Here is a 14,836-nt window from a genome sequence, read left to right on the forward strand (position 1 = left end):
CGAAGACATTGCGAAATGAGGACACCTACATTTCTGAGCCAATACAACTATCATATTAGCATTGTTACAATGAGGGATTTACTGCTTGTTCTTCTGAAAAAGCCTAATTAGTATTTTATATAATCATGGTGTTTTTCAATATCCATTCATTCTCCGCTTCATATCTTTTTACAATGCATATTTTTAAATCTCTGTTTTGATTTCAGTTTAGTCCATTATTTGCCTGAGCTACTGGACTTCAAAAACAAAACCATCTGTTTTCAATTAAAGCAACTACTTCTTCAGAAGTCTGGAGTGAAGGAACTGCAAAACAGTCTATTATATATAATTTTCTGATTTAATATTTGACAAAATTCATGTGTAATATATTTTCCAATAAACTTGTTTATAAAAGAGTTGACTTAATAAGCTTTCGATAGTACTTGTTAAATGTGACCTAGATGGTGTTTGTGAACACATGTGATATTTAAAAAGGCCATGAGGCTGACTGAATTATCAACATTTTTGTTTTTCTGAAGTTCCCATTATTGGCAGAGAATATTTTAAGTGCAAGACTTACATTTGTTCTCCTGCTCTCTACACAACCAACAGTTTTATTACTGAAAGGGAATTAGGGATTATAAACTACAAAAGGGGACATTCTTGAAGCCCCACAAAATCAACACATTTGGCATTTGTCTTATTTTGTCCACAAAACAAGGTTGTTCATTTTGCCATGTCCCGCTACAGAATAATTCAGGCACGTGATGTGACAACTGGTGCTGAGGACAACGGGGCCCACGCCACACTGTTGTAAATTACTCCTGACCTTGGCTGCAATTAAGTGGATGCTGTTAAGTTGCTGACAGTGTTGAGATCATTAAATTAAAACAGAACACATTCAAGTGCTGATATTTCTGGTGCTCACACACTGCTTCACTTCCATTTGGGTTTAGTTTTAGATCCTTTAAAATTAGTACAGGAGCAGTAGGACACTGTGTAGGACGCTCCTGCAGGCTCTCCGTCACCTCAGCATCCGTCAAAACACAGCAGAGCATGTCCTGCACCTGATTATATGAAGAGAAATCAGGGGTTTCATATTTGTTTCAGAGATTATAGAGTATGAAGAAATGTCTCGCTGATCGCACTGTTCTTGTTGTTTAGTTTTGTGAGACGCTCTGGGTCTTGCTCATTAGACTGAATTAGCAGCTCAGGTGTCATGAGCATTTATCAGTCCGGTGGCCCATTCAGCAGGGCCTGAAAACTGCACAATGGGGTGTTTCACTGTCCTTCGGCTTCTGTTAATATGATTGAAGCAAGCGGAAATGGAAATTGTCAGTGTAATTTAACACAGAGAGCCTGTGAAATTCATTAGGACCCAGGTGGTGAAATCACTTTAGAAAGTGCATTATTTAAACCAATATTTTATTCCAGTCAGAATGGTACGTTGTCTGACCTTTCGAAAGTTGGCATGTCTTTGTAATGGAACTCTTTCCTCTCTTTTTTTTTTTTTTTTTTCCTTTTAGCACTTGAGTGTTGCATCAGTTTTAATTACAAGCTACAGGGAGCAGAAAGGGCTTTATATTTAGCAATTAGCATTTAATCCTAATTACTGTATGTGTACAACAAAGAATGGTGACGGGGAAAATGTACAGATTGATTATGATATTATGCTGATTCAACGCCAGAATATTTATCTACATATCGGACATATGAAGAGAGAGAGAGTGAGAGGGAGAGAGCAGTGAAATTTACTAGAGCTGCAGGCAACCCCTTACCATGTTACATTTCCAATTAAATGAAAGATATCTTGTTAATTTAATTCTTGTATAGTATCAAAATAAGTGAAAAAATGTATTTTTAATTTTATTCTGAAACAATCTCATATTCGCATCACAATTGTTTTTTTATTTTTTATTTTAGAATCAGAAATTCTTAATTGACTCAGATCCCTACTATGATTTCTGTTCTAACAGCAGGAGAGACATACAACTGTGTTATTGATTCATTAACCGATATTAGACTGGAAATAATTCTGTACTGTACTGTACTGTACTGTACTGTACATCTCCTCTTAGAAAAGACCTACAGCACAATGTAGATGAGGCGAAAAGTGCCCATTCTACAGGTAAAAACTTTATACATCCGCCAATGGTGTAATATTGCCTTTGCTGTGAACCCATTCCAGAAGGAATCATGTTATTTCACAGTGTGAAAAGCCTGCAAAAAAACAGTTTTAATTCCAGGTATTGAGCTGTCTTCTAACAGGCATGTCTATCTGTGCTTGTGAGGCTTTGGGGAATGGAAGCCACAAGGAAATGAATAATCTTAACTTGAAAATAAATGTGAGCAAACGGCAACATTTTCTCTAAGGTATTTCTTACTTGCAGGGTGTTAAATTAGCCTTCAAATAAAAAAACATATACAGTATATTATAACATAGTGTGCCCTGACAGTTAATATGGTTGCTGTATTCTTCTTAATGTGGGGTAGTGAGCAGATCTGTAGTTGGCAGGGATATTTCAGTCAGGATGCAACAAATTACAGGGTGATTTATTGACCACTTTAAACGTTTTAATCTCTGCATTTGAGACATTTATCATGCTGCTGTCAGTAATAAAAAGGCTTGTTGACATGCCTTTAAATTTAGCAGTGCAATTCTTAAAATATATTATATATATATTATTTTTCTTTTAGCAAATACACATGAGGGTGTGAGATACACACAGGACATTTAAAGTACTGGTAAAGTCAATTTAATATGTACATCTGCCTTTCATAAATACACAGTGCACGATAAAATAAAACCATCACAAATACTGATGTTGACAAAACATGAAACTGGTGGCTCCCTCTCACTGGTCCCACAGATGCCTGCTAAAGGACAGCATTCACAAACTGAACTGGCAGATTAGACATTTACTGAAACTGGGCCATAGTGTTTATAATTATGTGCCATAGCGAAGTGAAGTAACACTGTCAGAACAAAAGTGTCAGATGACACGTTCATCCTTTTTGCTTTCACATTGCTTGTAGGGAGTTGTGATAGTTGTCATAGGGCCATGGCAGCCCGCATGTGCATCGCAGGCAAGCAATTTTCACTGAATGTTTCATAATTTGTCAAAGAATAACAGATATAGACAGGTCTCTACACACGCTCTGAGTGTCACACTTGGGCTAAAATCTCTATTTCCTACTCTCTGCTGACCTTGAATTGTGCCTGAAACATGTCTGTATGTCCACTCCAGTCAGACAGGACTGCACTTAAACCAATGACAGCTGAAGCTGGATTTCATTTGATTTGATGGTGTAAATGTATATACTTCCATGTAGGCAACACAGGCAATAGAAGATGCACTCACACAGAAATGAACTGAACTGAACATACCCATTAGTGATTTGCACAGTATTAATTCAAAAGAGATGCTTGTTTTCTGACTATATGATTTTGCATGCTAAGCCAGATTCTCAATTACTAGTTTCTGCAGTTGACTAACTAAATTTATAATTACACATTGTAATACAAGCAACACGTGTGCCATAACGTTATAGGAAATACATCAAAGGATGAGAATAGTAACTTCTAGTTGTCTTTCAAAAAACATTTTAAACAAATGAAGATAAATTAATTCCAACTTTCCCCATGGTAGCGATAGATAATCAGACAGGTAGAGAAAATAGACATATTGTCACTTCAGTTAGTGTCTAATTATTGTGAGAGGCCATGAAAGATCACTGATGTAAAGCTACCAAAGAGATTCCAGGGCACTTCAGTGAGCAGACAATTTGGTCACCAGATGTGCACTCGCCTTTAATTCACAGAGAACAAGCTACACTAGACACTCGGTAGTGGTGGTTGGGAAATGGTTGACTTTAATCAAGAAGGCATGCTTCAATTTGGGCATCAGGATCAAATCTTCATGCTAAGATGGGAATCATCACATTAAGGTAAAGGAAAGATATTCTTTGGGAGAATTGCTCTAACAGTGGGAGGCACACCACAGTGATAATAAGGCATGCCACCACAATTACAGCATCAACAACAAAAATAACAGCATCAACAGGCCCATTTGAGGAGGAAAAGGGATCCAGATCATTTTGCTAAAAACATGCAATGATCCCTGTGCAGAATTAAATGCTTCAATTCACAGAAAGCACTCACTTGTGGTAAGGAGTTAAGTGTGGTGGCTGTTTGATCTTGTTTTTTTTTTTTAATTTTATAATGCATGAATATGAAAACCATAATATAACCACATATTCATGAAATATACATATATACACAAAACTTATTTTAGAACATGTTGACTTACCAGCCTACTGGTACTCCCCAGAAACAGGTTACCTAGGACAACTACAACATCAGACGTCACCTCTTTTACTACAATGTCGATACTATCATATGCACTTTAATAATCTACTTCTGTCACTGAGTAGAGCATATTATAAAAATGAACAGCCAAACACCTCCCAAAATCACAGTGTAAGAAACAGAGCTAAAATATGATTGTTTTTAGAGCAGTTTAACCAGCTCTTTGGTTTAGCTCAGCTTGGTATACAGCCTTAACCAGTTGTTACTTGTCTTAGCATTGTTTATTATTTTGGCCACGTTCTGTATAAAACAACTGTCAGCTGTGACATTAGTGCTGATATGTGATATTCTACTGTATCATTGTGAATCTCCTCTTGCAGAGCGTGATCCTGTGGGATAATTTACCTCAAACTGAGCACAGTGATATGATTGAAATATAATTAGAATATTAAGACAAGCTCATACTTGCTGGAACCATTCAGAGTCCCCTGGAGAATAAATCGAGAAGCAGATGTGTCACCCTACATGTTGCTTTGCCCTTCAATAAAAATCCAAAAACATCACGGCAAAATAGGGAATAGCATGTGTCACGGTTTTACACTTTATAAAGACAGTAACATCATCTAGAAGCAAATACATGGGCCTACATATGATGACACCGTCTGGGGCTCAGGAAACAGTATGCTGGGTACAGTGCAAAAGATGTGCTTTTATTTTATTTTATACTGTGCTCTGTGCGCTAAATCAAAAGACAAACAGACAATGACCTAAGTCCTCTCGAGCCTAAACTATACAAAGAAAACTGGTCCCTCTCTACACATTCAACTAATAACAAACACAGAAGACAAAACACTCTGGCAGACAAATACTTCCGTAATCCAGTGTCCAGGGAGGTGCAGGGCAGTTTGGGGCAGTCCCTCACTGAGCTGCCCAGCACAGCATCACAATACATACATACATCCATACATACACAAAATAATTTAAATGCATAGAGGGATAATGGGTGTGCTTCAGTTCTTGACATAACAGTCTCAGAAAACATAAAAAGGCATTGTTTTCAACCACAAATGGGGGAATTGGGAAGTTTTATTAATATAAGACAACTCTTTCTCTGAACAAATCCCAAACTCTCTCAGCTCAATGTTAATCATCAGTTCCCCGTCATTAATTTTAAAGGAATGGTTTTGGCTTTTTTATATAATAACCTGTATGAATTAATTAATTATGAATTACTATACCAATGTAATAATAATAATAATAATAATAATAATAATACACTTAAAATGTTTGCTTAGAAAAACAGGAAGCTACAGACATACATCCAGAAGTCAGACACTGACTTATTAAACTAAAAAAAACTAAAAAAAAATGCAACAGATATCTCTCTCTCTCTCTCTTTTTTTGTGTCACCTTGCAATGTCATATTTTACATCTAAATTAGGGGGGAAAGTGTCTATGCATCTGGGAGAAGTCATAATAGACGGTTCATATGGGAAAAGACTGACAGCAATACTCTGTCTGAACAAACCCATTATTCTTCATAGAGTTCCTGTGTCCAAGCCTGAAGAGTCGAATGAAGAGCAGACCTGACCGCTGAGAACAGATTGCACTGTATCACCATTGTAGCAGACCACATCCCTGCCTTTCATGTTATAATGAAGTGCTCAGGAATTTATGGAAAACCCAGGTTTCGTTTCAGGACGAACTCGGCACTCTCGCCAGATGCCAAGATCAGAACCCTAGGCTGCTGATTTCCATTTCATTGCGCACACGCGAGAAAAGTTGGGCCCCTGACTGTTCATTTAGAGATTTAAATATATATTACAGACATAATTTATAGATCTGCTGCATACATTTGTTGATTGTGGGCATACAAACTATGGAAACAAGTTAATTTATCCAAACGAGTATGCTCATTTATTTTAAATGGAAAATGTTCTAAGAGATTACTACCTCTCACAAGCAATAACTTTATATATAATAAGTAACTATTTTAATAGGGCATTTACATTTCTTGGCCTCAACTTGTTTTTTGTTTTTCTAAATATATATCACAATTAATTTCTATAAAAATAAAAATGTTTCTGCTAACTTGCTGTTATGTTGTTACACCGTCCAAAAACATTTTTTCCAACTCCGAGTGCAAATTGAACCCTAATTGACTTACTATATGGTACGTTTTCTTGATACTGACATACAATATGTGCAATCATATCTTTCCTGGAGATACATGTGATAGTAAGTCAATATGTAGTTTACTATATATCAATCCACATTGCCGGCCAACAACAGAATTTATATGACAGATTCCATTTTCTGGAACCTTAGGAGAAATTGAATGCTCTAGTAACACCAATAATGTTGCTCAGGCAGTTTTGCTTCAGAAATAAAAAAACGAAAAACAGCTTGCGATGATGCACAGAAACATTTTGTATGCTTTACCACAACACTATTATTAGGTAGACTAAACAATCTTATAATGAAATAGAACAAAAATATGCATATAGTGTTCTTCTGTGAGTCAGTTTGGAAATGATGTGTATCTCTATCATCTTACAGTAATGTAACACTGACCTTGGGCAAAGCAGCCAACGCTTGGCATTGGGCTTCATTCATAAGACATTACCTTGTACAAGCACACTTGTTTGAATGTATGACTGAGACTGAGAGAGAAAAAAAACAGTGTTGCACAAGCCCTAGATGAACACACATGGGTTTTGTCATTGAGAATAAACTTTTTTTTGTTTACAAGTATTTTTTTTCTCAGAGACAATGTGACTCTAATTCAAGCCACAGCCACAATTTAACATGTGGAACTAAACACCAGGCCTCAAACTACACTCTTGTGTGTACTTCTCTTTCCTGTCATTCCTTTGTTTTGTGTAACTTTGTAAACAAATACTGTTGTCATTTCATTCACATCGTTGTGCGGTCTTTCCTAGATTGCCACCAAGCCTACAAAGACTTGGCATGCCGAGACGCCATTATAGAAATCCTATCAGTCTCGCATGAATGACTAGACTGGAGGCTGTTTGCAGCTTTCATCTTCTCTTTTGAGGAAAAGCACTATAAAACACGACACATATTGGATCTGTACTCTGGCAACACTGCAAAACTTGACATCATTTAGCACTGCATAGCCTTATGTTGCATAATCACCACAAACAATTTGAGTGCCCATATTTGGACTATAGGGAATTCCCTTATACTGACACAGTTCAATTGTAAAGCTTGTAGGATACATCTTTTTCAAAGTGTAATTTATTGGGAATCATTAGCACCAAAAAACAAGCTGAAATATATCAACGTTGGATATTACTCCCATTAAAACAGCAAACCTAATTTTATAAAATGTATAAAACAAAACCTAAATTATGATTTATTATTATAATTTAATCTAATTAAATTGAGAAATGTCTGTTTTAAAATTGGTTTAATTTGTTTGCTGGTACATTGTATTTAATAAACACATTAAAAAAGGTCAATAGATTAATTAATTAATAGATAAATGTAGCATGTGAGCATTTACACAATGAGCCCTGTTAAAAAAAGAAAGGAAGGAAGGAAGGCAGAAAGAAAAACAAACAAAATAATCTATAAATAAGTGCACCTACTGTAATTATGTTTCTCAAGTCCATATTGTCAATCAGAAGCTTGTGGAACCAAGAGGCTGGAACTTTCATAAATTCAAACAAACCACCATCTACAGACTGGATTGTCCGACATGATGCCAACTCACTATGTAAGGAAGGGCCTCCTGTTTCCCGCACTGCGTCTTTGCAACTATGTGTTATGCACTTTTAGTTCTATATATTATATATTATTAAAACTACTACATATACATAACATACATTTTTGCTTAATTTAAAGTCTGGAGCTTAAACAACACAGAAATCATTTGTTCCAGAATGCCAGTGGAGAATTGAGTTACTGCCAATGAAAAATGTGTCTAAGCAGTGAAGTAAAAATCACCCTTTTGATTTCTGTACGGTGGCATGTCTTATGACAAGGTACATAGCTGACACTGATTACAACCTACAGTTACAGGTACAGTATAACAGCTAAGACAACCCTGTCTACTCTAGCTCAGAGAAATGGACTAAGGGTTTGACCAAATCAAAATTTTGACCCTCCCACAAAGCGCAAATTGTGTTGTATCCTATCACGTGTTGATATATAATTAATATAAAGTAATTTCTAACAATTAAATTAAACTTTAATGTGGAGATTTGTACTTCTTGAATCTGGGGTAGGTCAAAGTTTTGAAGTTAAAGTATGTGCAACTTTGAAAGATTTTCTTGTGTGTGTGTATATATATATATATATATATATATATATACACACACACACAGTGAGGGAAAAAGTATTTGATCCCCTGCTGATTTTGTACGTTTGCCCACTGACAAAGAAATTATCAGTCTATAATTTTAATGGTAGGTGTATTTGAACAGTGAGAGACAGAATAACAACAAAACAATCCAGAAAAACGCATTTCAAAAAAGTTGTAAATTGATTTGCATGTTAATGAGGGAAATAAGTATTTGACCCCTTCGACTTAGTACTTGGTGGCAAAACCCTTGTTCGCAATCACAGAGGTCAGACGTTTCTTGTAGTTGGCCACCAGGTTTGCACACATCTCAGGAGGGATTTTGTCCCACTCCTCTTTGCAGATCCTCTCCAAGTCATTAAGGTTTTGAGGCTGACGTTTGGAAACTCGAACCTTCAGCTCCCTCCACAGATTTTCTATGGGATTAAGGTCTGGAGACTGGCTAGGCCACTCCAGCACCTTAATGTGCTTCTTCTTGAGCCACTCCTTTGTTGCCTTGGCTGTGTGTTTTGGGTCATTGTCATGCTGGAATAGCCATCCATGACCCATTTTCAATGCCCTGGCTGAGGGAAGGAGGTTCTCACCCAAGATTTGACGGTACATGGCCCCGTCCATCGTCCCTTTGATGTGGTGCAGTTGTCCTGTCCCCTTAGCAGAAAAACACCCCCAAAGCATAATGTTTCCACCTCCATGTTTGACGGTGGGGATGGTGTTCTTGGGGTCATTCCTCCTCCTCCAAACACGGCGAGTTGAGTTGATGCCAAAGAGCTCGATTTTGGTCTCATCTGACCACAACACTTTCACCCAGTTCTCCTCTGAATCATTCAGATGTTCATTGGCAAACTTCAGATGGGCCTGTACATGTGCTTTCTTGAGCAGGGGGACCTTGCGGGCGCTGCAGGATTTCTGTCCTTCACGGCGTAGTGTGTTACCAATTGTTTTCTTGGTGACTATGGTCCCAGCTGCCTTGAGATCATTAACAAGATCCTCCCGTGTAGTTCTGGGCTGATTCCTCACCGTTCTCATGATCATTGAAACTCCACGAGGTGAGATCTTGCACGGAGCCCAAGACCGAGGGAGACTGACAGTTATTTTGTGTTTCTTCCATTTGCGAATAATCCCACCAACTGTTGTCACCTTCTTACCAAGCTGCTTGGCGATGGTCTTGTAGCCCATTCCAGCCTTGTGTAGGTCTACAATCTTGTCCCTGACATCCTTGGACAGCTCTTTGGTCTTGGCCATGGTGGAGAGTTTGGAATCTGATTGATTGATTGCTTCTGTGGACAGGTGTCTTTTATATAGGTAACGAGCTGAGATTAGGAGCTCTCCCTTTAAGAGAGCGCTCCTAATCTCAGCTCGTTACCTGTATAAAAGACACCTGGGAGCCAGAAATCTTGCTGATTGATAGGGGATCAAATACTTATTTCACTCATTAACATGCAAATCAATTTATAACTTTTTTGAAATGCGTTTTTCTGGATTTTTTTGTTGTTATTCTGTCTCTCAGTACACCTACCATTAAAATTATAGACTGATCATTCCTTTGTCAGTGGACAAACGTACAAAATCAGCAGGGGATCAAATACTTTTTCCCTCACTGTATATATATATATATATATATATATATATATATATATACACACACACACACATGCACAGAACATAAATATAAACGCAACATGTAAAGTGTTGGTCCCATGTTTCATGAGCTGAAATAAAAGATCCCAGACATTTTCCATACACACAAAAAGTTCATCTCTTTCACAGTTTCTACACAAATTTGTTTACATCTCTGTCAGTGAGAATTTCTCCTTTGCCAAGATCAACCCTCCACCTGACAGGTGTAGCATATCAAGAAGCTGACTGAACAGCATGGTCATTACACAGGTGCACCTTGTGCTGGGGACAATAAAAGGCCACTGTAAAATGTGTAGTTTTAGCACACAACACAATGCCACAGATGTCTCAAGTTTTCAGGGAGCGTGCGATTGGCATGCTGACTGTAGGAACGGCCACCAGAGCTGTTGCCAGAGAATTGAATGTTCATTTCTCAACCATAAGTCACCTCCAACATAATTTTAGAGAATCTGGAAGTATGTCCAACCACAGACCATGTGTAACCACACCAATGACATGCGTGTTCCAGTTCCCGCCAATATCCAGAAACTTCGCACAGCCAGCGAGTGGGACAACATTCCACAGCCACAATCAACAGCCCGATCGACTCTATGCAAAGGAGATATGTTGCACTGCATGAGGCACATGGTGGTCATATCTGAATTCAAAGTCATGTGAAATCCATACATTTATTTCAATTGACTGATTTTCTTATATGAACTGTAACTCTATAAAATCTTTGAAACTCTTGCATGTAGCATTTACATTTATGTATATATATATATATTGTTTCTTTCGACTTATTAATTCCTGTACTTCAGTAATCACAAGACAAAGCAGATGATTGGGAATGGTAGTGAGTAACAAAGAAGAGAAGAAAATAACTTGGGAGTTAATGTTACAGCATCACAGTGTCCCTTTCAAATCGGCCTGACCTCACAGTAATGCTGGCGGCATCTAAAAGGGAAGTGAAACCCTGTAAACCTGGACTTCTGTTTTCTATCCCTATCCACAGTTCTCATACTTCAACGTCACATTAACGGCTGATATAAAACCTGTACACAGTGTGTGTGGTGAAATGCTCAAAGGCACCAATCTGAGTAAAGCGGTATTTTTTCACTGTTCTGTTTATGACGAACACAGAACTGGATGTAAAAGGAGTGTAGGACACACTTGTATTTAAGGAACCTGTAGGTCTTTATGCAGTATAGCAGGAAAACATGTATCCCCTCCCATGTACATTAAGTCCTACTAAATCTCAAAATTCACAGCTCAGTGTAGCCGGGCATTTAAAGGAGAAAGTAAAATACATGTTACTTCTTTTAGCTGTTTTAAAAAAAAAATCCCTTAATAAAAAGTAGTTAATAGCATTGCAGCTGATATAACCGCAACTCATTTATTTTGACACTTAATTTAATGAGCTTAAGGCCTCAAGTCTTACTGCTTTTAATTGCACTTTCATTTATCACTCATCGCTGAAGATACATAGGGAATTCTAAGCCTTAGAAAAAAAAAAAACACTCGTGTACTACAGTCCAAAATTGTTGCAGGAAGCATTATTGAGCTTTATATATAATTTTCTATTTTTTTGTATATCATAAGTAGCAAGAATCCAGAAACCCAAGCTTATAAATATTAGAATACAGTGGTCTTCAGAAACAGAAAACAGACAAATTGATCATATACAAATAAGACATCTGGGCAGTTTCCTTAAATTGGCTATCAAATTCACCCCAGAAATGTCTCCATCTAATTTAATGAGAGCATTACCATTGACTGAATTGTTCCAATCAAATTTCCATATAGAATGGTCAATTATTAAATCAGATCTGATCTATGTAGCACTGTGAGTTGCCAAACACACGAACACAGCTTTAAAATCCTGGTACTAACACCACAAGGTTTTTCAAACTTCAACATACTGTACAACTCATGCCAAAAAAGTGTTTCCCACCTTTCCTCAAAACTTAAAACGTTAAATCTGTCTTTCATCATCTTTGAATTTCACAAAGCTACAAAATACTGTAGATAAAACATGCCAACAGACCCCAATCTAATCCCACACTTTGGAGTGTATGTCAATGCTCTTTAAAAAATAATAATAAGAAGAATCAATCTCCCCAAAAAATGATAACATCCTTATGCAATTTCTGCATCTTGCCTTTAGCAGCTCTTAAAGAAGCCATAGCACAGTTATAATTGGTAACAACAAAGTAATACTGCTATCAGCTTGTTTAAGTGGCAACTCTACCCACCAAATATAAAAATAAGAAGCAGGTAACAAAAAACCCCAACAAAAACATCAATCAAAGAGTTGCAAAGCCCTTCTATCTCTCCTCTGATGGGCTGCGGTATTGGGCCATATTGCAACACCATATTGTCATTAGATGTAAATCCTTCATGTGATGCACTGCACACTTATCATTCAAAACTTCTCTTTGCATCGCGTCATTATAAGCAGCCGGGGTGGCATAAAACAGCCGCACGTTACCTTTGCCATCTGCGCCTGTACTCCGCTGGCTTTGAGGGACGCAACTGCTTTCTGTGCTGCTGCAGGGCTGTCAAAATCTACAAAGCCATAGCCTGCAAAAGAAAAAAACATACACATTAATATAAAACCTTACTTTTCTTTTTTTATTCAGAACTGACACTGGGAGTCCTTCTCCGCTGAAGCATGAATGGACTTCATAAAGCTGTAATTAATGAGATATGCAGCAAGCAATGCAGTTCTCATTAGCAATGTATTTTTAAGAAGGCTTTCTGCATGGTACCTGCAAGTTCTTTACTCGATCAAACTAGTAAACACATGAACGCCAGTTCTTAGATGCTGCCTTGTGAAGAGAAAGGTTACTGTGGTAAGGAATGCAAAATCTAAACCGTTGGATAACATGTGCAAAACTCCCTTGCCACCGACTACGTTTTTGGGACACTGTGAAGAAAATTATGCACTGTCCATCAGCATATTACATAATGTGCATAGCTAAAATATTAACTATGTTACACAAAAAATGATATATTTAATTTAAAGCCTTTAATCTCTTATGCAGATTAATTCACTTAAAAGGATTGACTTATTTTCTGGTTTCATTTCAGGTTGTTAGCAAACTTAAAAGCAGTTTCCATTTGTATGATTTGTTTTTGTATGTTATTGTTATCTTAGGTATTGAATGATACATTGGTCTGAAGGTGGATCTGTTTTCATGAGAATCATGTAAGATTGAAAATACACTGTACACTGTACTGCATTGATTAAGAAGTAATATATAATATATAACAAAGTGAAATTGCACAAATGAGACCTAGGGCTAGACCAAAACCTTTTCCCATGTAAAAGGATTAAGATTTGATATTGCCTTGACTGTAGACCAGCTTACCAATGACTTAAATAAACAAGTTATTTATCAATTTATGTACTGTAGACCGTCCTCAAAAAAAGTATTCTAACAGGTCTGCACATGTTACAGGAGACCACAATATGTTTTCTTTCGACAATGGTTTTATGTAATGTATTTTGCAGTAATGACACACAGCAGAAAATGGTGTGCTGGCATTTTGGCCAGCAATCTGTTATCTATTTCCTTCACATTCAATGTATAACTGCAAAAAACAGAATGTCTTATTAGGGTCCTGCCACGAAAGATCACTTTGAATTATTTGTCTTTTAATGTAAATTGTAATGCTCGTCTTAGAAAGAATACAGATTTGATTTTGCCTCTAAACGAAGGGATGACACACTATTGCAGTAAAAAGAAAGCTTCACAACACGGCTTAGACCACAGAACAGCCTCCTAATAGCCAGCCAGCATGAGCAGAAATAAAAGGAAATAGCACTGCCTCATGGCATTGATTACTGCTGTGCACAAATCAGGAATAGCACAGTACTATCCCCTGTCCTATTGGTCTATAAATAACACCCTGGAGGGGCCTGCAGGTATGAGCACAGCCAAACTGTGATTGAATCTGGCAGAGGATTTTGAGGGCTCCAACAGAATTTGTAGGGAAATGTCAGCTCCAGCTACCTTTTTCACCTTGTTTTCTGTATTGTAATGGCTGGACAGTGTGAGCAGAAGGCTGTGATGAGGCTCAGTGAGGGGCGGGGGTGGGGGAGAGAGAGAGAGGGAGAGAGAGAGAGAGAGAGAGAGAGAGAATACCTAAATTAGAACAGTTGCCAAGAAGGCTTTTTTGCTTTGTGTGGGCCTAATGACTGGAGAAACAACCCAGGGTCTGAATACAGAGACATGGTAAGTGAATAATGAAAGCCATGTTCACCCATAGTTACAAATGCATTCTGTGCATTTATAAAACTTGCAAATATATGTGTATTTGTTGGGTTAAGGTATCAAACCTCTAATTTGGACATGGGCCACAGAGCAAGACACTAAACTAACCTTGTGATAGAGTTGTATAACATTTGTTTGGACAAGATTTTGATTTTAAGTGCCTGTACTGATTAAAATGTATGATTTTAATGTATTTTCAGTTTGTTGTCTTTTTTTCCAGTGGTAAATGAAAATTCCAAAAATAACTTGGCTTTGCTGGTTCATCTCAAGACATCATGTATAAATCATGTAGCATATTTAGAAGATGTATTCACATTAACATTA

General features: G+C 37.3%; 1 protein-coding gene across 2 annotated transcripts in view; it reads right to left on the reverse strand.

Annotated features, from left to right (window-relative positions):
* The window catches only part of rbms3 (RNA binding motif, single stranded interacting protein), a 220,201-nt gene that overhangs the window by 110,509 nt on the left and 94,856 nt on the right, over positions 1-14,836 (reverse strand). For both annotated transcript variants that reach the window (XM_066691284.1, XM_066691285.1), the window contains exon 4: positions 12,724-12,815. In XM_066691284.1, the coding sequence (XP_066547381.1) occupies positions 12,724-12,815 (92 nt within the window). The remainder of the gene's footprint in view (positions 1-12,723; positions 12,816-14,836) is intronic.

Source organism: Amia ocellicauda, chromosome 18, assembly GCF_036373705.1.
Source record: "Amia ocellicauda isolate fAmiCal2 chromosome 18, fAmiCal2.hap1, whole genome shotgun sequence".
In the NCBI taxonomy this organism is placed as follows: Eukaryota; Metazoa; Chordata; class Actinopteri; order Amiiformes; family Amiidae; genus Amia; species Amia ocellicauda.